This window comes from Megalops cyprinoides, chromosome 22 (assembly GCF_013368585.1).
Source record: "Megalops cyprinoides isolate fMegCyp1 chromosome 22, fMegCyp1.pri, whole genome shotgun sequence".
Lineage (NCBI taxonomy): Eukaryota > Metazoa > Chordata > Actinopteri > Elopiformes > Megalopidae > Megalops > Megalops cyprinoides.
In genome coordinates this window covers 1,008,031-1,030,672 of record NC_050604.1, presented here as the reverse complement: position 1 = coordinate 1,030,672, position 22,642 = coordinate 1,008,031, and the positions used below count along the sequence as shown (strand labels likewise).

Sequence of the window (22,642 nt, the reverse complement as noted above, 5' to 3'; positions counted from 1 at the left end):
TAGCTAACTGCGCTCCCCTGCTGTAGCCAACCCAAACTAAGTCCATACTAGAGTCAATGATGGCGTGTTGCTAGCAACCGTCCAATGCTTCAGGATAAACAGCTAGCCACTTTGTAATAGTCAAAAAAAAAAACCAAATATTACGTTAAAAGCATTGGCGAGGTCGTTCAGTTTCTTGCGGTAAATGAAGTTGCTTTCCGTGGGCATAGTAGTCAGGGAGAGGGAGACAAGGCTGGGCTATTGATGAATATTTTTGAGTACACCATTTAAAAACACCCGAAATTTGCGGATATCGTAAAAATAATCCCCGAGAATGCGAAATATACATCGAATCATGTCATTCAAAATTAAATTATCAATACCCTTACCAAATTGGTTCTTAAAGGAACCAAAAGCAAATATGAGCACGCTGACTCGCCTGGATACTCCATCACAAGTGATGGTACTAGGGATTGCTGCAATGTGGAAAATTTGTGAATCGTCATCAGATTTGTTTGCAATTTGCAAAGGAACATCTAATTGGTTTGCTTCATTTGAGTCAGTTAGATGCTGAATATATTTCTAACCAAATCCTAAAACACCTCTCTGACTCGATACACTGCTGAGAACATAGCTGAGTCTCTCAGTTAGTGGTGTTCAAAACGATTATTATTAATAATAATTTAATTAATAATTAAATAATAATTAAATCGTAATATTCACTACGTAAAACTGCACCATGCTATTCAAACAATCACACAGCCGCAAAAGTAATAGAACCCCACATTTTAACGCGTATAATAGCCTAAGTACATGTCATTTGCTAAAACTAAAAAAAAAACACTGAGGAAAAGAGGCACGCTTATATCCGAAGCGAATAACTTCGTTTTACAAGTTTTGAACTAACCCAGCCCAAACATTTTAATATACTTGTAGGCCTAGTCAGCGATGTCATATTTTTATTTGTTGTTAATGTAGACATATACGCTACAAATGTGATGCATAGGCTTATGCATCACATTTCTGTTTTGTTTTGCAGCCTACTGTGTTGATTTGTCAGTATTTATTAATAAGGACTTTATTCACGTTAAAAGGAAATGTGATGTCAACATTAAATACGTCGTAGCCTACGTAAAATTGCAGTTGTGATAAACAAGAACTGCGATACATTATGCGCACCTAAAATATGCTCTTGCTAAAAATATAAATATAAAATAATATTCCAGGTAGATGAGCAAAATAATATTTAATAATATTTTTTACTCCTATAATAATGTCACGGAAGTGCTTTGATTCCTTTTGCATCGTCACAGTCAATGGTGGATGTAGCCCAAGCCTGTTATACTGAGAACTAGCGTTTCTGGTAACACTTAGTCACCAAGTCTTCATAGTCAGTGAATCTTTGGAGTCCGAAGGAACTGGTGAACTGAGGAACTTGTCAGCATAGCCACCAGTTCCTTTGAGTCTGAAGGAACTGAGGTCTCATAGTTCCTTTGAGTCCGAACGAACTGAGGACTCACAGTTCCTTTGAGTCCGAACAAACTGGTGAACTGAGGAACTTGTCAACAGTTCATCAGGTCAGTAGGTGGAGTTAAGAGTCTTCGTAGTCACTGGATCTTTTGCATTGCCCCACATTGTCAGCTGTGCCGAGATGGCCAGTGGGAGGTGCTTCGAGAGTTTTAGCATTTCAGCCATTGGCTAGTTGTTGACTTCTTCCATTTCAGAAATATAGCCAAAATCAGGAAAATTGTATCAATTAATGATGCTGAAAAGTTAATCCACTCCTTTGTAACATCCAGATTAGACTACTGTAATGCCTTCTTGTCAGGATGTGCAAATGTCTCACTAAAACCCCTTCAGCTGGTACAAAATGCAGCTGCTCGAATCTTAACTAGAACTAAACGTTTTGAGCACATTACCCCAGTTCTAGCTTCTCTCCATTGGCCACCCATTAAATACCTGATCGATTTTAAAATACTCTTACTCACATTTAAGGCTTTCTAAGGACCTTCTTCACCCATACCGTCCACCAAGAGCCCTTCGTTCCCAAAATGCCGGCCTTCTCATCATTCCAAGAGTGGGCAAAACTACTATAGGTGGTAAAGCCTTTTCCTATCGAGCGCTTCTCCTGTGAAACAGCTTAGTTTTGGGGAGCAGACTCTCTCTCCACCTTTAAGTCTAGGCTCAAAACATATCTATACAGTAAATCCTTCAGCTGAGGGACATGGCCTGGTGCTGGCATGGATCATAGAGTCTCTGGTGGACTAAGTGGTCATTGCTGTGATGACATGGATTCTGTGCCGTCACCTGGTGTTGACTGCCTTAGGGTCGCCCTCATGACTATGCCAGTTCCTTGCCTCCCATCCCCTAGTTATGCTGTCATAATGTTAGCCTGCCAGGGTTTTTCCTTGTTGTACACTGGCACTTTTTCCCTGCCCCTCCTCTCCTGCCTCTCTGCTGTACATTCCTGTCATTGTTACCATCCACTAATCACTGTTCTCTATTTGTTTTCCTGTTCCTGCTCCAGGCTCCTGCCTGGAGCTGTTGTCCAAGCATCGCATCCCAATCTCCAGTCCTGCTACCTCGCTGCCCTGCCTATCAAGCCAACTGTGTGCCAAGAAAAGGACATTCTCTAGGATACATTTTATGATTACTCTGTTATTTACTACTATCAAAATTCAAATGTCTTAAAGTACATTGTACAATTTCAAGTATTCTATGTAATTCTATCTGCTCAGTGCCGGCCAGAAGCAGATGGGCTCCCCCTCTGAGCCGGGTTCTGCTCCTTGCCACTGTTGCCTTAGGCTTGCTCTCAGGGGGTCTCTGGCCTAGAAACAATGTAAAGCTGCTTTGTGACAACTTGTGTTGTAAAAAGCGCTATATAAAAAAATTGAATTGAAATTGAATTGAATTGAATAATCATCAACTGCATTTAGCAGTCGTGAATGCAATGGAAGCAGAACCACATGCACGAAAGTTTTTTGAATGGTGTAAATCCTTAAATGTCTTTGGTTGCAGACACCATATTGAACAAAAGCACAATGTTCCTACGCTCAAAAGGCAAAAGTCCACATCATGTCTCCTGCCAAAATCTTCCTCATTTCTTGAACATATTTTCCTGAATCTACTACCGGTGCTTGCTGGCACAACACAAAACAATGTGAGCGTGCTCAGTGAAATTCTTGTGGCCAAACCAATGTTACTTAACGAACTGCCCCGCGATGCAGATCTCTCCCCAGTATGTAGATGTATACAAGAGTGCAAAGATGCATTCCCTGAGTTGCATAAAATATATGTTACTGCACATTGGTGTGTCATCAGCATCATGTGAGAACTCCTTCCCTACACTCTCTTGAGTCCTCACTGCATTATGCAGGTCCATGTTACATGCTACGAAAAGAAATTTGGTGATTTTAGCACATGAGAAAGCAATCACAAAAAATTTAAACATGGATGATTTTGTTTCAGAATTTGCGGGAACGGGAGATTGATCCTATAATGTAATTAGTCATGCAGTCCCAACAGAGACCTTGCAGTTCTCTATATTTAATTCCCTATTGCCCCTTTTTCACCAAGGCAGTTCGAGGGCTGGATCGGAGTTGGTGCCTAATCTTGAACCAGTTCTTCGCATTTCGACAACCAAAGAACTGGCTCTCGGCCAGGAAAACTGGTTCAAGAGCGCTACTGACATTTTGCTGGTGTAGAACAAAGAATCGCTATGTCAGAGGCTGGGGTGGGATTATCGTGACCAATAAGACTAACTAAAATTTTGTGTCCGCCATTTAAAAAAAAAATCAGAGCTAGTGTAGTGTCTAGTCTCCCTAAGAAGAAGAAGAAGAAGAAGAAAAAGCAGTTTTATTTTTCAAATGTTTCACCTTGTTGCCAGCCAGCTATGTAGTTCTTAGCTGTTTAGCAAGCTACTCATTTCTCACAGGCAGGCTAGCTAGCTGTTTGTCACCTAATATTACCCAACCAAGCATAGCTATTAATTTCTCACATCAATGTTACGTTCGACATTCGTATCACTGATTTGAGAAATTAGTAGCTATGCTTGCTTGAGTAATGTTGGCTGACCAACAGCTAGCTAGCCAGCTACTGTAACCTTGGTAACAGTAGCTAACGTTAGCATGCAACTTTCTAACATTGTCATTGACTTACCTACCAATGTCACTTAACATTTGGCTTCACAAAAGGCTAACATTGTATAAAGTGCAGTGGACAAGTTTGTTTTTTTAAAGCACAGCAGTCAGAAGTTGGGGGCAGATAAGCGGGGCACGTAGTTAGAGGGCTGCGCTCTCACCTGTATCAGGGAGGGGACTGCACACGAAGGTTAAGCGGGGCATAGCGCTTGTGGATACCGCTTCTCCTGTGTTTCTGTGTGATGGAAGTGTAACGGGAGAAGGACTGCACGGGCAAGTGGCTGTGCACTAGAGCGTGGGAAACGGGGGTCGCTGTCGAGGCGGCATGCCATAGAGGTTTGGCGTGGGTGCTTGGCATTGACTGACCCCAATACGTGTTTCTGCTGTCTGTGGCCCACGCTGCTATTAAGAGTAGGGGGAACGTACCTGAGGAGCCGTAAAGGGAGTCGGCTTGAACCATCGACAGAGGGTCATAAATAGAGAGTGAGATTAGACCCAGCAGTAGTGCACTACAAACCTCCTGAGAGTGCTGCGGAGGCCCAATAAAGGGAGGTTGCGCGTGTGTATGAAGCCGGCAGTTTGTGTGAATGAGTGTGAATGGCGAATAAGTCTGAGGGGTCTTATGTGTTAAATCAGCTGAGCAATTGGGCATTTGAAACTATGAGTTTAGAAAGGGCGCCAGCAATAATTTGGAGTCGTAAAACCAGAAATGTTCTAATTGGAGTGCATGCACGAGAATATATTGAGCTAGCGAATATTTTGGCCATTAGGATAAAAGTTTAACTTAACCTGGATTTGTAAGTGGTGTTAAAAGGGACTAAGCAAGGATCCTGGCTGGGAGAGATACAGGGGTAGAAGGGTGAATTTATTAAATGTCTGAGTACAAGCTTGAGGTCTGAGAGTGTGTAGAGATGGTTAGCGTGCTGGTTTGTTGTATGAGGGTGAAAATGAGGTTAAGGATGGGCTTGATTAATTGATACATAAGAGTAGAGGGGCTGAGAGAGATGTGAGCTGGGGAGTCACCCAGAGACTGGGCCATGTTGTAGACTAATTTGATGATTGTAGGATTCCTAATGAAATCAGGAGAATGCTGGGATTACAGATAGCGCAGAGGTGTGAGGAGAAAGTTAGTTGCATGTGTGTGTTTGTGTGTGGCGTTGGGAGGTGTCTGAGGGGATATGTAAGTTTTTATTTTTGTTTTGAGAATGTACTGAAACATTATTAATGTTTAACCCTGTCGTTATTACTAAGTCTAGAATGTTACCATGCTGACGAGTGGCTTTGTTTACATGTTGGGACAGTTTAAAGCTGTTCAGTAAATTCACAAGCTCCATAGCTTTGGAGTTATTCTTTTTGACGTTTTGTAAACCATGCCCTGACTTTTCTGATGTTCCTCTGCTTAACCCGGATCTTAACTTGTTTGTGGACGGCTTTGCTCAGCGTTGTCCGATGAGCGGGAGCCCTTTGCTGTGCGCACAGAACACACTGTGCTAGAAAGTGCTAAACCTTCCTCTTATCTGTCTCTCAGGCAGCTGAACTATTTGCACTGATGAGAGCCTGCCACATAGCCAAAGATTAATTGGTTAATAACTATACTGACTTTAAGTGTGCATTTGATGTTTGTTATGATTTTGGAGCTCTATGGCATTACAGAGGTTTTCTCACTTCCTCTGGCAAACCCATAAACTACTGGCCTGGCCCAAAAGGCAAACTTGTTTTGCCGCCGGCTGCGTTTTTTTTCCTCACCAAGTTGACGCATGGTCAGGACCATGTGTCAAAAGGGGGCATGTATAATATAATGTATAATATTGTAAATATTAAAATATGCTGAAAATTTTCAGCATATTTTAGCTCTGTCTGTGGCTAAAGCACTGATGAGAAGAATCATACCCAGGTGGAGCCTGCCCACGGAGTTGATAAGTGATAATAGCTTGCATTTTGTAAATACAGTAATACAGAGCATTTCTGAAAGCCTTTAAATTGGTCTGAGAGCCCACTGCGCTTATCACCTGGCCAGTGGAGCAAGCAAACTAAACTTTGAAAACTAAAACTTACTAAGCCGATGGCAGAAATTGGACTGTCATGGATTTAAGTGTTGCCTTTACCGCTAATATACATGTGTGGGCGGCCCCATTGGATCACTGGGTTAGCGCCACATGAAGTGCTTACAAGAAGACCGACGCACATGATAAACACCCCTTTTTGCCACAACAGGTAAACGCTGACTGGACTGGATGACAAGATGGTACAGTAACCTCTCCACAGTAATGGCCCTCTGCGGTGTGCAAAACACCTGGACTGAAGAAACACCACACTTACACTGACTACACACTCACATGAAGACAGAAGCTGAAATACATTTACAGGAGCCAAATGCTCCCTGACCTATGGCAGATAGTTAATTACCCACACAGAGTTAGTTTATGCACCTCTGCCAAAAAAGAATTATGACCAGCAACGGATGAGTGAAGTGCTAGCAACCTCTCCTCTGTCCACTGGTCCAACGACTCCGGTTCCAGACCATGGGAGAAGAGAAGACCTTAATCTGCTTAGCTGCTTGCGTAATTTTGTAATAAAGTTTGATTATATTTTTAATGTGAGATGTTTGATAATACCGTGGCTGGTCCCATTACTGATGTAACCACCATGTAATTTGATGCATTTTAGTATGTTTTTTGATAAAATTACAGTGTACGGAAGTCAGCCCACAGCGAGCCTTGTTGAGTGGCACTGATGGCCATGATTTGCCCAGTTGTTGTTGTCACAGGGGCTCTGGTGAAAAGCAACTTCAGTCCAGGTGACGGGTGAGAGAGGACTGCAGACCACTACAACCACAGCCAACATCTATGTGGAGGGGGGCCACATGGCAATGTATGCCTTAAAGACACTGGGGGGTGTGCCCTGGCAACGTTCAGTGAAACAGCTTGCACCTGGCTGCAGCGCTGGTGGAATCCTGGGTGGTGACTGCTGGGCAAATTGGTTTACTGGTGGCCTATGTAAGTGGCAGGAAGTCCGATTAGGGAGTCTGCCTAGTTGGTTAACCCACTGGAGAGTTGATGGGGGCTGACTATGTTTATGTTCTTATATCTGACTGACTAAGGTTCTTATATTTTACTGATTATAATTTATGATTATTGACTTCTCATGATACAGCTTGTAATAATGCTTATTATGATGATGTTGTGTAGGGACAGGAGCACAGAGTGGTTTTTACCCACTCCCCGTTAAACAGGGAGGGGATGTGTTCCACACTGTGCTCTGCTCTGCTGTTAAACCCCCCTCTAAGCGACAGTCATCATTTTGACGGCGTTTTGCAGCCAGGCCAGACGGATTCTGACAACAGACCAGAGTGATGGTTTGATGGTGTGACTTACAAGTCACAGAGGGGGGAAATGTTGTGGAAAATTTCTGATTAAGTGTGTGCCCCATGTGGAGGTTGTGGGTGTTGCCGCTTTCGCCCCGCCGGAGGGGGGCGGAGCTTGGCGTGGTGCGATTGAGCTTGTTGCTTGGTGGAGATAAATTATTGCCAGCAAACATTATAGGCATTGCCAGTGGATGTTGGTTTTTTATTTTAACTGCAGTTATTGATATATTAACTGAAGTTTTTGATATATGAGCCATTTACTCTATTAATTAAACAACCTAACAATATAGGCCTTAAATAAATAATAATGTATCCTATTATACTTTGTATGCCTGTGAACAGAAACTAGAAAGAAGGGTCAAGAGAGTACAGGAGACTGCGGGAGGGGTATGTAGCTGTGAGATACCTGTATGCCAAGTAAGGCCTGTTGTGGGGCTGTTAATGAGAGTTGGACACTGTCCGAGCGCTGCTCGGAGGATGGACCCTTAGTGTAAGATAAAAGAGTTGGACTCTAAAAAAGGGGGGTCGCAAACAGGGATTCTTTATGGAGTATAGCCAAGGCAGAGCAGGTCAAGAAAGGACAGTTATTTTTTATAGATTAGATATGCGCAGTCTTGGAGATAATAGTGTACAGCCAAGGCGGGGTAATTATTTTTAATTAGACAGGTGTGATCTTGGAAAAATAGTGTACAGAATGTGTGTTATGAAACTGAAGGAGGGGGTCTGAGTCTAAGCTCCAGGAGGGGCTAAGGGAATAAGCATAAAAAGGGAGATGCATGCGGGGATTGGGCTGACTGCTTGGGGGGGCTGCTTGCCGGACTGCTTGCCTGACTGCTTAGGGGACTGCTTTGGGGAACTGCTTGGGGGACTGCTTGGGGTTATGACTGATGACGCTACTGCTCCGCGCGGACCAGCCCGGTTTACTGTATGTGATTTTGAACCATGTACAATAAACCTTTTGCATCAGACTTTGAGGAATGTTTTGTATTAATTTTTGGAGATTGTTCATTTTTGCATTTGATATAGCTTCCTTGCGGTGCATTAGCAGATAACGGCGGGGAGTGGTGAGATCACCACACACTGTTCTCTTGTTTTTGTTTGTTCCCGCTAGCTTGCAGTGGCGGCTGCAAGCTAGCGAAACACCACAGATTGTCTGAAATTTGTGTGCTATTGCGAAAGGTAAAGCATGAGATTGTTTAATTAACAAGGATGGCAATTTGAATAATTAAGTGGCAAGTAATCCCAAAACTTTCTCTTAAATGTGTCACATTATAGCTTTCTTGTGTTACAAAATTCAAATCAAACAGAGCTAAATCTAGTTCAATCAATTTAAATTACTGAGAATAAACTTTTAGGTTAAGTTGAGTGCAATGAAAAATAACGTTTAGAAGACAGACCTCACAAAAGCTGTGATGTGTCATGAGCATTTAACGTAATTTAAATCGATAAATGCCATCCTTGTTAATTAAACAATCTCACGTTGTAGCTTTCGCGAGCACACAAACTACAGACAATCTGCGCTGTTTCACAAGTAGCAAGGGTAACCTTTGCAATATTTATGGTTTATAAAAAGTATAATGATAAATGTTTACTTGCAAACAGAGGTGATCTGTTTCCCAAACAGCAGATCAGAGGAACATTATAAAGGAAAGGAAAGTGAAGCTGCTATTGTAGGTCTCGCAAGTGTGGTAAGTTTCGTTGTTGATGAAATGAAACTTTGCTCTTATCTCTCTAGTGCGACACGTGACTATATGACAAATACAAAGTGACGCAGCACATCTCATTTCTGTCAGACGTTGATTTCAACGAACCGAGGACAACTACCCAATATTACGTCCACAGTGTATTGGCCGGCGTTTTCCACGTAAACTTTTGTGTTTGGTGGGATTGGTGCGACTGACAAAAACGTACTGATTTGTAACGCGATGTATTGCTGGGGAGACGGATCGAACGGTCAACTCGGCGTGTTCCTGGAAGACGAGAGTGTTGTCCTGGTACCCAAAGACGGAAATTTTTCTGTTGGACAGATTTCACAAATAGCGAGCGGTGAACAACACACAGTGTTTCTCACAACACTCGGGAAGATTTTGACATGCGGACGAAATTCAAATGGACAGCTTGGTAGACCAAAGAACAAACATAAAAAAACGCCAGGTAATAACATACCATGTTTAAAAAAGTAATGATGGGGACCTGATTAATACATCCTGAATATGAATTAAGCACTGGTAATGGTATTTCTTCATGACAAACTCACAGGAATAGTTTGAGGAGACCTGTTTTTCAAAGTAGTTGTCATGAATTTAATTCTATGACGATGAAATACTTAGCATTTAAGTTTGCAGCCTCGCAGCTGTAGTGGCTGCAAGCTCAGTTTTGTTTAGTCTTTTCATTCATATATGACTCCTTGTTTGCAGAAACCTTAAAATAAGGAACACTGTGTAGAGATATATAATATGAGGTACTGTAAAGGATGAAGTGCATGATGTAAGCTCAGAGCTTGTGTTGGTCTTTCCTAGTGGAAGTGGAAGGCCTGGGTGCAGTTGTAGGTGTGGCCTGTGGGCGGGACCATTGCCTAGCCCTCTGTGAGCCTGGACAGGTGTACTCCTGGGGATGTGGCAGTGAGGGCCAGCTGGGCACTGGCACCCCTCATACAAAGACTGCAAAACCAAGGCATGTTAACAGGCAGCAACATCTAAGGACACATAGACATTCCAAATGTGTACAGCACATTTATTTCAGACATGGTGAGATGCAAGCAGCTCATATGACATCTTAACACCTTGTATCAATTCCCTACTTTACCTTACTTTACCTTATTCTACACCAAAGTGAATATCTTGAGGATCAGGAGTTAAGTAAGCCAGAATGTTGTTATTTTTGCCACAGTGGAAAAATATAGTATATTTCACATACAGACATGCCAAGGTCAGTTTGATAAATGAACGATGTTGCCATCCTTTGTGTATCCTCCACATATTTTTTCAGACAGGTGCAGATACCGTCACCTATGCCAATACCAATAACTCAAATAGCATGTGGAAATTTCCATTCACTGGCACTTACAAAAGGTAAACTGTCCATGGTCATGTTTTTCCATTGGCATTGTCCCTGATTCTGAAACATTCACATTAAAAATAAACTTGTAATATTTTGTCCTGCAGGGGGTGATGTTTTTGCTTGGGGTCAGAATGCTTATGGGCAGCTTGGCCTTGGGAAGGCTGTTTCCATGCAGCATGCCCCATGTCCAGTCCTGTCTCTCACTGGAGTCCCCGTGGTGCAGATCTCTGCAGGAGGAGAGCACAGCTTTCTGCTGTCTCACTCAGGGCTGGTCTACTGCTGTGGGGCTAATGCTGAGGGGCAGCTCGGGCTCAATAGAGTGGACATGAAAGGTTTCACTCACACTGTGTTCTCAGTGCTCAGACCCATCTCACTCACACTGTTCTCAGTGTTTAGACCCATCTCACTCACACTGTGCTCTCAGTGCTCAGACCTATCTCACTCACACTGTTCCCAGTGTTCAGACCATCTCACTCACACTGTTCTCAGTGCTCAGACCCATCTCACTCAAACTGTATTCTCATTGCTCAGTCCTGTCTCACTCACACTGTTCTCAGTGCTTTATGCTGATGAATAGTAGCAAAAATAGTGTGAAACATGGTGTTGTGCTTATTATGTTGACTGGAAAGTACTTGCTTTGTATAGTTATGTTGTTAATAATAGCATTATGCTTATTTCCTTGACAGGCAGATTTTCACTGTGTGAAGTACCAGCTCTCAGACTTCTTGCTGTTTCCAGCATAAGCTGTGGTGAAGCTCATTCTGCTGTTCTCACAAAGGTAAGCCTACTACGTTGCCCCAATGACAACATTAGAATTCCTCCTTCTCATGCTCAGCATTGCCCCACTCTGTGCAGGATGGCAGAGTGTTCACCTTTGGGGAAGGAAGCCGTGGCCAACTTGGACATAACTCCACCACTAATGAACTCCTGCCCAGGAGAGTGGAGAGGCTTGAGGGCCAAGCCTCACAGGTAGCATGTGGCAGGTAGGCAGGTCACAAAGCTGTGCAGCTGCGAGCCTCCAATGCACAGCTCCTTTCATATAAAAATGTTTGGCTTCACTAGGTGTAAGACTGTGCTTTTACATATTTTACAGCCATCACACATTGGTGCTCATGTCTTCTGGATCACTCCTAGCCTTTGGCAGTGGGGATAAAGGTCAGCTGGGAACGGGCAACATGGAGGACTGTATTCTGCCCATCCCAGTGAAGCAGACCTGGAGCTGTGCTGAACCTTCTACACAGAGTATGACAGGCATGCTGATTACATCACCATTTACTCTGACATATATTTAAAAAACTATAGCTGATGGCATTTATGAGAAAAAGTTACTCACCACAATTGTTGATTCATTTTGGACTCTTATATTTTACGTAATTGTGTTAAATACATCTTTCAATTCCCACTTTCCCCAGAAATGACAATATCGGCTGGATGGAATACGGGATTCCTCCACTTTGCACCACGACAGGTAATATTTAACCTATTTAGCCATTTTTTCAAATTACAACTCAAATTGTTTCCCTTGCTGTGGTGCATCTCAAATGAGTAAGACAGTCTTTTTACTCACAACTACACTGTACTTTTTATCTTCTTGAAACACTTTCCTTTCATTTTAGAGTTCTGAAATAAAAGACCAAATATGCAAAGTGAATGAGGAGAAACTTAAAAAATGGATGACACTGAAAACAGTCAGCAAAGATGCAGAGAGGTTAGATTTATTTCTTCATTCCAATTGGACTGTTCTTAATTGAATCAAATCTTAATTGAATTTAATCATTTTAAATAGTTCCAGTAGTTGTAATCCATTATATTGTTTCTGGAACAATCTGAAAAACACATTTTATGAACATTAATTCTTTTGAGCTTTTCTTTGTAGAATTTTCTTATCAGTTCTCTTGTCTTTTCAGAGAGATCTCATTGGTATTTTCCTCAAGTTCAAGTCTTGTTGCAAATTTTACTTGTAACAGGTAAGTTTGACCTTTTTCTACTTCTCTGATGATGCTGTGACAATTAGTGTGGGCCACCTGTGAAGAGCACATCTTTGGTACTCCTGTTTTGTTTCTTGTGGCTAGTGAACCTCCTGTCCCAGCTGGTTCCATTGACATGTGTGCTGTCAGAAGGACTTTCACCCAGCTGAAGGAAATGCCCCAGATCACCAAACTGGTACAACTTTTCAGACTGCTAACCTTTCAGGATCAGTCACCATGCTGTGAAAATAGGTTAATACCAAAATCTTTGTTTTTCTTCTTTACATGTACTCTAGATTTCCCTGGTGCCCTTGATAGAATATCTGTTTGGGGCATCTCCAGTCATGAAGTCAGTTGACATCTTCCTGATTCTACCTGAGTGCCATGTTCTCCATGAAGATGTGAACATCATTACCACTGTTCTGCCATTAGCAGAAGCCATTGTTCGGCTCAGTGACACGGCCATCAAATTACTGAGTAAGATCAGAATATTTAAGTCCTTAATCAAAGAGGTAGATGAGCAACTTACTGGCTCCCCTCATTTTGGTGATCTCCATGTGTTTTATGTGGCAGGAAAACGGTGGTCCTCTTTGGAGCCAAATGTGGTGGTGAAGCACATCCACATGTGGAAACGCGCTGTGGCCTTTCTGGTTAAATCAGGGCTTCTAAGGGCCTTCAACTCCGGGGTGAAAAATGTGCTCCAGACTCTGAAGCACATGCACAAAGTCAGTCAGCACTTTTCTGTTAGAATGCTTGCGATATATGCTTTTGGGTTCTTTAATGAAACTCTTTTAAGTGGCCTGTTCTCTTCATTAACTTTTAAACACAGAGAAGGGGTATATAAACACCAGGAAAGAGTTTTCAAACACTGGGAAGGTTTTTTGCAATATGTGCAGGACCAATAGGCCAGAGGAACCGCAACAACCACAGAGGAAAGATCTTTTGACTTTGGCAGAGCTCTGTTTTTATGTCTATCATCCATCAGTGATAATGAGTTTTATCGGTTCTGGATGGAAGGGAAACAGATCTTATAGCTGATTAATACTGAAATGTTAATATTATTTATTTTTCTACAAGTCTGTGGTATGAAAGACTAGTTGTGCTCTTATCTTTCAATGTGTACTAGGGGTCGACCGATTATCTGGTCGTTAGATAATCGGGGCCAATATTCACAAATTTTTGATTATCTGTTATCGGTATATTTTTATCTAAATTCCCGATAAATTTTTTTTTTTTATAAGCAATGCGTGTACTATCCAGACGAGAAAAACTGCTATTGGTATGGCTAACATTCCACAAAATTCCCTCATTGGCCGAGACAACGTTATCTGACCTTGAAAATCAAACGTTTTCTCAGACCTGCTGCTGGAAACAAGGATGGGAGGTTACGTATCCAGTAAAAGGGTCGTTGTGCTCAAACCATGCCGTTAACCAAATTGCACTATTTTTAAAGCAGTATGAGTAGTCTAAGCTTAAGATAAAACAAAAACAAGCTTGGAATATAAAAGAAATAAAGACTTGTAATAAGGACTAATTGGCGCACTTATGCTCTAAACTGCAACAGTTTAACACCGCACATTTAACAAATAGTAATGTATATTTATTCTTTCAAATGAAACATTCAAAGAAATTTACCCTAAAGCACAGCCCGTCTGAATTAAGCAACAGTTCACGAAATTAAACTTCAGTTCGCTTGTGGGTGCACTGTATGTCGGAACGTCGCGGCAAAGCTGAAAATACCCGTTTGCCGCTTTGATGTTTCTTCATTTGGCCTCATCATCATGATGGATGTCGAGTTATTAAATTAAAAATTTGCAGCACATAGTTTGCACTTCACAGTATTATCTTTATCACAGTCCTTCCGCACGGTACCCTACTTTTGTATGAGCTGTCCACATAAACTACCGATGAGCAAATGGGCTCCTAGAAGCTCCCCGCAGCTTCAGAAAAAGCGTGGACACACAGGCTAGTTTTAAGGTTTGATATTTCATACTTTATGCAACCTAAATGATGTATCAATCCGCTTTATTTCTTAAGAAATGCTTGCCATCGTTAATCCGATAATTGAATGCTTTTGAAATAGCGATAGGCATCTGCTGCGTAGCCAAAATAAGATAACCATAGAAAAATTTACCCACGACGTCAATATTAGTTCCCTTTTAGTTGGCCCTGTCTCTCTCTTGTACACCGTCTCATTCGAACGTGCACACCTTCGCACACACGCTGCAGCTCAAATGTGACCCTCACAGATCATCTGTAATGCCAAATGCGGTCATTTTAGTTATTGCAATTTTTGTTTATTTTTGTCTTTGAGAAAGACTTTTCATTTGATCTTTTTTCTCTTTATTTAACTTTATGCCTGAAAACATATGACTAAGTAAAGAGGGTTTGTAAATAAGGCCATGTTGTCGTAGCCTATTTCTTTTCACACTGGAAAAAAAACATGTTAAAAGCATTCAAATATCGGCCTGAAATATAGGTTGTCGTCCTCTTTTTGTCACAGATAATCATTAGTGTATCGACCTTGAAAAAACCATATCGGTCGACCCCTAATGTGTACTTTGCATGTTTGAATAATCGCACCACTCATCAGTATTCATTTAAAAATATCAATCAGATGCCCTCATGAAGCTCATTTCTGTCACCTAAGGCTATAAATAAATTGAATAAATTCACTTTTATAAAAGCGAGAGCATGTATCAGGTTCCTGTCATTTCCCATTCTCCTTTACATTATGAGGAAACTTTATGTTTTATAGGCAAACAAAAGTGCAGCGCATAAAGTTCCTTTGGAAGAGTTCTGCATAGAGGAGATTGGCTTGATCCCCCTCCTGCAGCAGGACGTGACCCTGTGGCGTCAATTCTCACGGATGCAGGCAAGGAACAGAACCATGGACTCTGTACTGTCAGCTGTTTCTGAATTGTCCATAGCTGCTGTGTTCTTTTTAAATGAAAGTTAGGATGAGTGTTGTACAATTACACACTTTGTTATAAAATTAAGCAAAACATGATGGCTTATATCAAAAATATTTTCTCAGCCGTAATGAGAGCCATTGGCATATGCACGCCCCCCCCCCCCACCCCCCGCTGACAGGCAATGTAGTGATGAATGTGTTTTATGTTCTGTTTAGGACACAGACCAGACTCCTGCCATCTTTTGCCGCTTTCCTTTTGTTCTGGATTTGCCGAGTAAGGTCTTTGTCTTCCATTTTGATGCAACCACAGCAAAGGTAAATTACTCTGTCCTTGTGCCCTACTGCAAAATTTCAAGACATTCGGAATTATGGGCAGTATTGCATGATACAAATCACTTCATGTTCAATTCCTGTTTACCACAGTACTCTACTGGTAAGAGTAACACCATGAACACCAGAGAAAACAGCATAGCAAAGCTACTCACCTGTTTACACTTACTTTGGGAGTCAAATACTCCATATGGTTGAAAGCCATCAGTGCTAAACATAATAACAAACACAGTTTCCTTGCCTTGATAATAATGTTTTATATGATTAGCCAATTATGTGCATGCATGATGTTCTCCACTAACTGCATGCAAACATGTCCTTTTCACCAAAATCCCTTTTAAAAATGAAATCCTGCACTGCAATTCCATCTCAGGTGGCACATCACATGGACCATAAAATGAAGCTAGCCTCATGTCCTTTTGACCTGCCTCCCAGTCCTTATTTTCACCTGCAAGTGAAGCGCACAGCGCTGATTGATGACACCTTCAGACAACTGAGTGCAGCTGATCAGGACGATCTCAGGAAGGAGCTTGTTGTGAGGAAAACATTATTTTACATTATCGTCATTTTTCAGATGCTCTTATCCAGAACATATTTTACATATTATCCATTCATACAGGTAGAAATTTACTGAGGCCATTTTTTGAAGTATCTTACCCAAGGGTACAACAGCAGTGCCCCAGTGGGGAATTGAATCAGCACCCTTTCAGTTATGAGCCTACTCATTACTGCTGCGCCACACTGCTGCCCATTTATCACACACACTTATTCGTCATTTTTTCAGTTATTGAACCATTACAAAATGTAAAATCATGTCAAGTTAACATTAGGCCTTATGACTGTTGGGCTTTGTCCAAAACAAAATATGAACAATTTTCTCAGGTAGTCTTTGTTGAAGACATGAAGCAGAACGATGTTAACAAAAGGGACTTGTTTCTACACCTCTTTGATGAGCTGCTAGCACCAAAGTCCAGGATGTTCATATACAATGAATCAGAAACCTTGGTGTGGTTTCCTTCCAAGGTAAGGAGGAGTGGTTATGGGCTGAAAGACCTTAAACAATCATGTTTCAGTTAAGTACACAAAACCACAGAATTGGTGGCTTTTCCATTTTCATCGTGTTCCCAGTACAGACAGAAGTGTTACGTAAAATATGTATTATTGTTTCAAAAATGTGTATATATGCAAAATCAGTAACAGCATTACCAAAAATACAAAAACAGCAACATCCACTCCATGCTTTTGATTTCATAAAACTTTTGCCCTGTTTCCCTGTTGTAACAGCCTGAGCTGCAGGTGAAGAGATATTACCTGTTTGGGGTTCTGTGTGGAATGGCCATGCACAATAACAACATGGTGCACCTGCCATTCCCCCTGGCCTTGTTCAAGAAGATGCTGGAGGTGAAGCCCTCACTGGAGGATCTGAAAGAGTTCAGCCCTGTCCTAGGAAAGTGAGTGCACAAGATGAATAAGTACTGCACAGAGAAGACTGTGTGATTGCTGAGAGGAATGAGAGTAGTATCAGTTGCCACTGCCACTGATAGTGGTAGTGGTGTGGATGGACCACTAGGGGACACTCTTTGCTGCTGATCACAGAAGCCCTATGCCCTAGGGCAGCAAGAGCGGTAGTGTGTGGAGGTTGTCATTTTCTGTATGAGATGTCAGACCTGTGGTCACTGAAGATCCCATGGCAATTACTGAAAGAACAAGGGTGTTACCTCCAGTGCCCACAGCTGATTGGCTTGTATTGCTGTGAATGAGAAATGTGTCCTTGGTTCACCCTTCTTGCTCAATGAGTAAAAGTTTAAAAAATGAAATGGTGAAAAAGAAAAGAATGGTGGCCTTTAATAATACAGAATGTCTTATTATAATTGTTACAGTAACTGTTGTGAAACAAAAAGGGTATATCGCTGCTAATTTCACATGTGTTTGAAGGAGCTTGGAGAGCATCTTGCAGTACAATGAAGAGGTGTTGAAGAATATGGACTTGACCTTTTCTGTATGTATCCTATGACAATAGTGAATTTGAGCAGTAAAATGGCTGTCAGTAGTGCAAGTAAGGTAAGAAAGACAGATGCTTCACCTTCAACTGTTTTTTTCTAAATTAATTTTGTTTTGGTCTCTGTGTCTGCATCTTTACCTTTTCATGGTCATTTTCCCAGTTTTTCTGTTAATCTCCCACAGCCTGACCTGAGTCTTATTTCTGCTTATTTATCACTTTTCAACAATAAGGAATCAAGATTTAAAATTGTCTTACAGGTGAGCTGGGATGGCAAAGAAGTGGACCTAGATCCCTCTGAAAAGGGCAAACTGGTCACTCATGCTAACAAGTAAGTTGTATTGCTATATAACAATGAAATTCCATTTATAAAATGACCTTAAATTAGGTTTTAATTGAATGTTTATTTCAGTATTTATGGAATATATTTTATGTCCAGTTCATTTGTAAAATATTCTTTAACAGGAAAGAATTTGTCAATGCCTATGTGGATTACATCCTAAACAAATCTGTGGAGAAGGTTTTTGAGGAATTCAGGAGAGGATTTTACAAGGTGTGTGATATGGATGTGGTGCAGTTCTTCCAGCCACAGGAACTCAGGGGAGTGCTGGTGGGGAAGGAGGACTATGATTGGGACATCCTGAAACAGGTCTCATACCCAGCCTCTTACATTATGAGCATGGAAAAAAAATTCCCAGACAAGGTTAACAACTCTTTTCCTATTTGTATAGAACACACAGTATGAGGGAGGTTACCACCCAAGACATTCTAACATCATGGCTTTCTGGGAGGTGTTTGAGGATCTGTCTCCAAAGCAGAAAAAGGGCTTCCTCTGTAAGTGCTGTGCAGGAGTGTTTATGACTTTTTAAGATTTGAATAAATGGAGGCAGTGTGTCAATGGTGCAGCCATCTCTCAGCTCTCTCTCTGGCTCTTGTAGTGTTTCTCACAGGCTGTGATCGAGTCCCCATCTTGGGGATGGCCCAGGTAAAGATGAGAGTTGGAGTCCTATCTAATTCTTCCCAGGAGCACTTCCCCGAGTCCTTCACCTGCCACACACTCCTGCTGTTGCCTGATTACCAGACGAAAGAGAGGCTCCATGCCAAGCTCACCTCAGCCATTGCTGACAACAGGGGCTTTTGGAAGGACTGAAAGCTCTCCCCTGCAACCCACTTGCATAGTGCACTCTCCACCTCACTCACTAGGGCACCACAAAGTATATGTGATCCATATCAAGTCTGCTTTAACCCTTGCTGCATTGTTAACATTGCATCATTGCTCTTAGATAAATGGGGGAAGACATCGGTGTAGGAGAGGGGAGCTTTTGATATTGCATCAATGCAGCAAACTCTACCTATTGCTTTTCCTTTATGCAAAAACATAAAATCATTTATCATATGAAACTGTCATTTATCCCGCATTGAAAATGTATCTGCCACTCATTGTGTTGTCTCTGGTATTGTAGTACCTGACCATGAATCATGCTAATATTATTAATCTTTATCAATAAAAGGGAAACTGGAAATACGAAAAATAACAAAAATTAACATCAAAAAATTAATTCAATTTCACTAGTTTATAATGGTATACAACAAACATATAAAAGGATCATTAGATATCATTTTAAAACACAACACCAGGGAAATATTTTTGTCATTATATAAAAATCCTATCCTATAATTGTACTGTTTGATTTGAACACCTACTGCACTTCACAGTATATTGCTCTATATTTACACAGTTTTACATATTAAAAGCGTCTTGCACCCGGAAGCTTGTGAGAGCATGGTCATGTGATCTGTGACGTACATCAATAATCTGAATCATAACTTCCTTGTTATTGTCAAGGGTCGGTGTATTCAGAAGGGATCAAGGAATGCGTTTTTACAGGTAACATTTACAGTTTAAAAATATGTTGTTTTAAAGTCGCTTCGATTAATTAATTTAGTTAGATCTATGTGTGTGTCTTAAGCTGTTCTTAATGCGATGACTTTGTAATGAGAAGAAAATACGACGAAGCAGCTTGCTAAACAGCAAGCTCGACAGCCAGAGTTACTGTTACCTAGTTAGCGTTAGCTAGCCAACGTTTGCTGCGTTATCATTGTCAAATTGCTGCGATGTGCACCCAGTCCTCTAGGTTAATGAACATTCCGCTAGTTACTCGTGTCCCTCATTCAGTCACAAACTATGTATCTAACGGTCGCTACCTTGTCTATGTCCTTAACATTAGTAGCAAGTAGGGACTGTGTTGTAAGTAGCTGGCTGGACAATCTTCTGGGTATGCGAAGTTAGCTTCTGTTCGGAGATGGTAGCTACATGTTTTTTAGTGGGCAAACGTGGTGCAAGGCAGCTAACGGGCCAGCTACTTGTGAGTCACCTTATTAGCTAGCTGCCCATATCTTGACGATATGACAGATGTCAGAACCAAACATTGCGTTTTGGACGTGTTAAAAGTTGCGCAGCAATTCTGATATTGCTAACGTTCACTAGCTAGAAATGTAGCTAGCTGGATAGCAACGCACATCAAAAAACTTTCACCGACTGGCATGTGTGGCTGTATGAGTAGATTTCGGCTGTCTTTATTAATTTCATTTACGTAGCAGTAATGTGGACTTTGCAGCGGGCCGGGTGGGTGTATCCTGGGTGGAGCCTTAGCTGAAGAAACGCTAATAATGCCTGCTATCCAGGACTGCAAGCTGCAAACCAAATTATCCTAAGCAAGCGCGAAACTTAATATCTAGTCAACGAATCTATAATACAATGCCTAAGTTATCTTGTGGGTGAGCTTTATAAGACAGTGAACCTGAGTTTCAAGTTTCAAGTTGCCAGAACTACAGAAATATTACAGTGCATTAGATGATTTTATGACAATGTGAGCACAGAACTTATTTTTTCTTGTTCCTCAGCATTCACAGAAAGTAGCCCCACACTGACACAGACCACAAAACTTTGCAGGACCAATCAACTAAAACATGCACAGTGAATTGCAAGGCTCTCGAGCCTGTACAATTACCGTTCGGTTAGGTGGACAGTCAGATTTACACATTAAATGCAACATCACCAGTGAGCGAGCGATGAGATTGCATGGCCATAGCCTTCTCCCTTTTGATACACCATGATGCACCTCATTTAAAACAAAGAGATCCTTTACCATAATGTACCATAATCTTACACCTTCAATGTGAAAGGTACCACATATCCAAGGCTGAGGAAAGCCCTCAGATGTGAACTGTGACAAATCTGGCCTCTGCTTCCAACTGTCATTGACCATGTGATTATGTAATATGGGAGGACCACCAGCAACCTGCTGAGAACACAGATTGCTTGGTTGATGTGGAGAACAGAGGATGTCTCTGTATGAATGAGTAGGAGACGTTTGAGTGAAACATAGCCATCAAAGATGGGGTGTCATACACATGGAAAAAAATAACATGCTGGGTGGGGGCTAATGCCATACACCTTCCATCTGGAAAACTTCTTGCTGTGAGAGACACCAACAGCCCTCAGGATGTAATGGGTTCATTTAAGACTTAAGGGTTCAACATTAGGGGTTTTCCTCACTTGCCCACTTAGGTTGGTCAGAAATCTGCTTGGCCAACCTAAATATTTACTAGCCTGGATATGGCATATTTTAACTGTAACATAAAGTATACATGATTTATTATGCCAATGCAGAGATCCGATTGACCTTTTCAGTCAGATTTTGGACAGTCTTACTTCTACTGACACTTGCTTGTTGCATTTGGCAGATTTTTATCAAAAGATAAAACAACAAAGGTAATTACTGCAGGATAGTTAGGATAGTTACTGCAGGATAGACCAAGTAGTAGATATGGGTGGCACACTATGAAGCCAAAGAGATCAACTGTGGTGTTCCCCAGGGTAGTATACTCCTTTTTAATGATATCAATGATAGGGTTGTGCGATATGACCACTTAGTACTTAGTCAAATGGATCCAAATACACAAATACAATTACCCCTGGCTGGAACTAGAACAAAACCAATGTACAAACATCTCAATTGCAGACCTCCCCTTCCTCCCACAATCAATCAAAAAATCTAACTACTGTAAACTCATTACTATCTCCACAACTCTGACAGCCTGGTGGAAAACGAATCAAATCACTAAATCATCACTAGCACTAAATAAGTTCACCCCACTCTGGCACAACCCAGACTTCATGTTACAGAATAAACCTATTTACTTCTCCACATGGGCACAAAAGGGAATCACACACCTTCACCACCTGTTTGAGAATCATCAACTCATATCATTCAACACACTCATACAGAAATATGGGGTTGGGAGAGACCAATTCCTTCAATATCAACAACTTAGATTCAGAATTAAAGACAAAACCAGTTTAACCAACAATACATTACAACCCTCTCAATTAGTTGATGAACTCATTAAAATCAATAACTCTAAAAATTTAGCCTCCAAACTATATATACTGATCTCCAACTCAAATAATATAATAACAATACCAACAACCAAGTGGGAAGCTGACCTAGCCCTCTCTCCCAACCCTGATTTCTGGGAACAAATCTGTAAGAATACCTTCTCCATGACCACTAACACAAACCTGCAGCTCATACAATATAAAGTCATTCACAGAACTCACATCACTGAAAGTAAAAAGTTTAAAATGGGACTAGCCAACACGGATATCTGTTCACAATGCACTTCAGGTAGCACAGACAACTATCTTCACGCCATCTGGCTCTGTCAACCAGTCCAGTCTTTCTGGATCACGGTTACTGAGACACTCTCTACCATCCTGAGCTACAGAATCCCACCATCCTCAACACTCTGTCTCCTTGGTGATATCTCCAAAGTTCACATCCCATCAAAACTCAGGAATCCATTGCTCATTTCTCTAACTGTCGC

General features: G+C 41.4%; 2 protein-coding genes across 7 annotated transcripts in view; both read left to right on the top strand.

Annotated features, from left to right (window-relative positions):
• The first annotated feature begins 9,294 nt into the window (after window positions 1-9,294).
• On the top strand, window positions 9,295-19,379 carry LOC118769821 (probable E3 ubiquitin-protein ligase HERC6). Of its 4 annotated transcripts, none has more exons than XM_036517156.1 (23): window positions 9,295-9,636; window positions 10,002-10,155; window positions 10,471-10,553; window positions 10,647-10,874; window positions 11,229-11,320; window positions 11,398-11,525; window positions 11,636-11,784; window positions 11,955-12,010; window positions 12,159-12,250; window positions 12,450-12,509; window positions 12,615-12,705; window positions 12,806-12,986; window positions 13,083-13,234; window positions 15,268-15,384; window positions 15,640-15,738; window positions 16,127-16,288; window positions 16,636-16,776; window positions 17,038-17,204; window positions 17,689-17,752; window positions 18,013-18,083; window positions 18,218-18,401; window positions 18,484-18,586; window positions 18,691-19,379. In XM_036517156.1, exons 1-23 carry the CDS (start codon window positions 9,408-9,410, stop codon window positions 18,900-18,902), a joined length of 3,015 nt encoding a protein of 1,004 aa, XP_036373049.1. In that variant the 5' UTR covers window positions 9,295-9,407; the 3' UTR covers window positions 18,903-19,379. The 4 variants fall into 4 exon arrangements, with proteins under 4 accessions (XP_036373049.1, XP_036373050.1, XP_036373048.1 ...); XM_036517157.1 differs by having other exon boundaries at window positions 11,636-11,793; window positions 18,218-18,305; XM_036517155.1 differs by having other exon boundaries at window positions 11,636-11,793.
• Window positions 19,380-19,585: 206 nt separating this feature from the next.
• herc3 (HECT and RLD domain containing E3 ubiquitin protein ligase 3) overlaps window positions 19,586-22,642 on the top strand; it is a 56,144-nt gene continuing 53,087 nt past the window's right edge. For all 3 annotated transcript variants that reach the window (XM_036517151.1, XM_036517154.1, XM_036517153.1), the window contains exon 1: window positions 19,586-19,640. The gene's annotated coding sequence lies outside the window, so the exon portion shown is untranslated. The remainder of the gene's footprint in view (window positions 19,641-22,642) is intronic.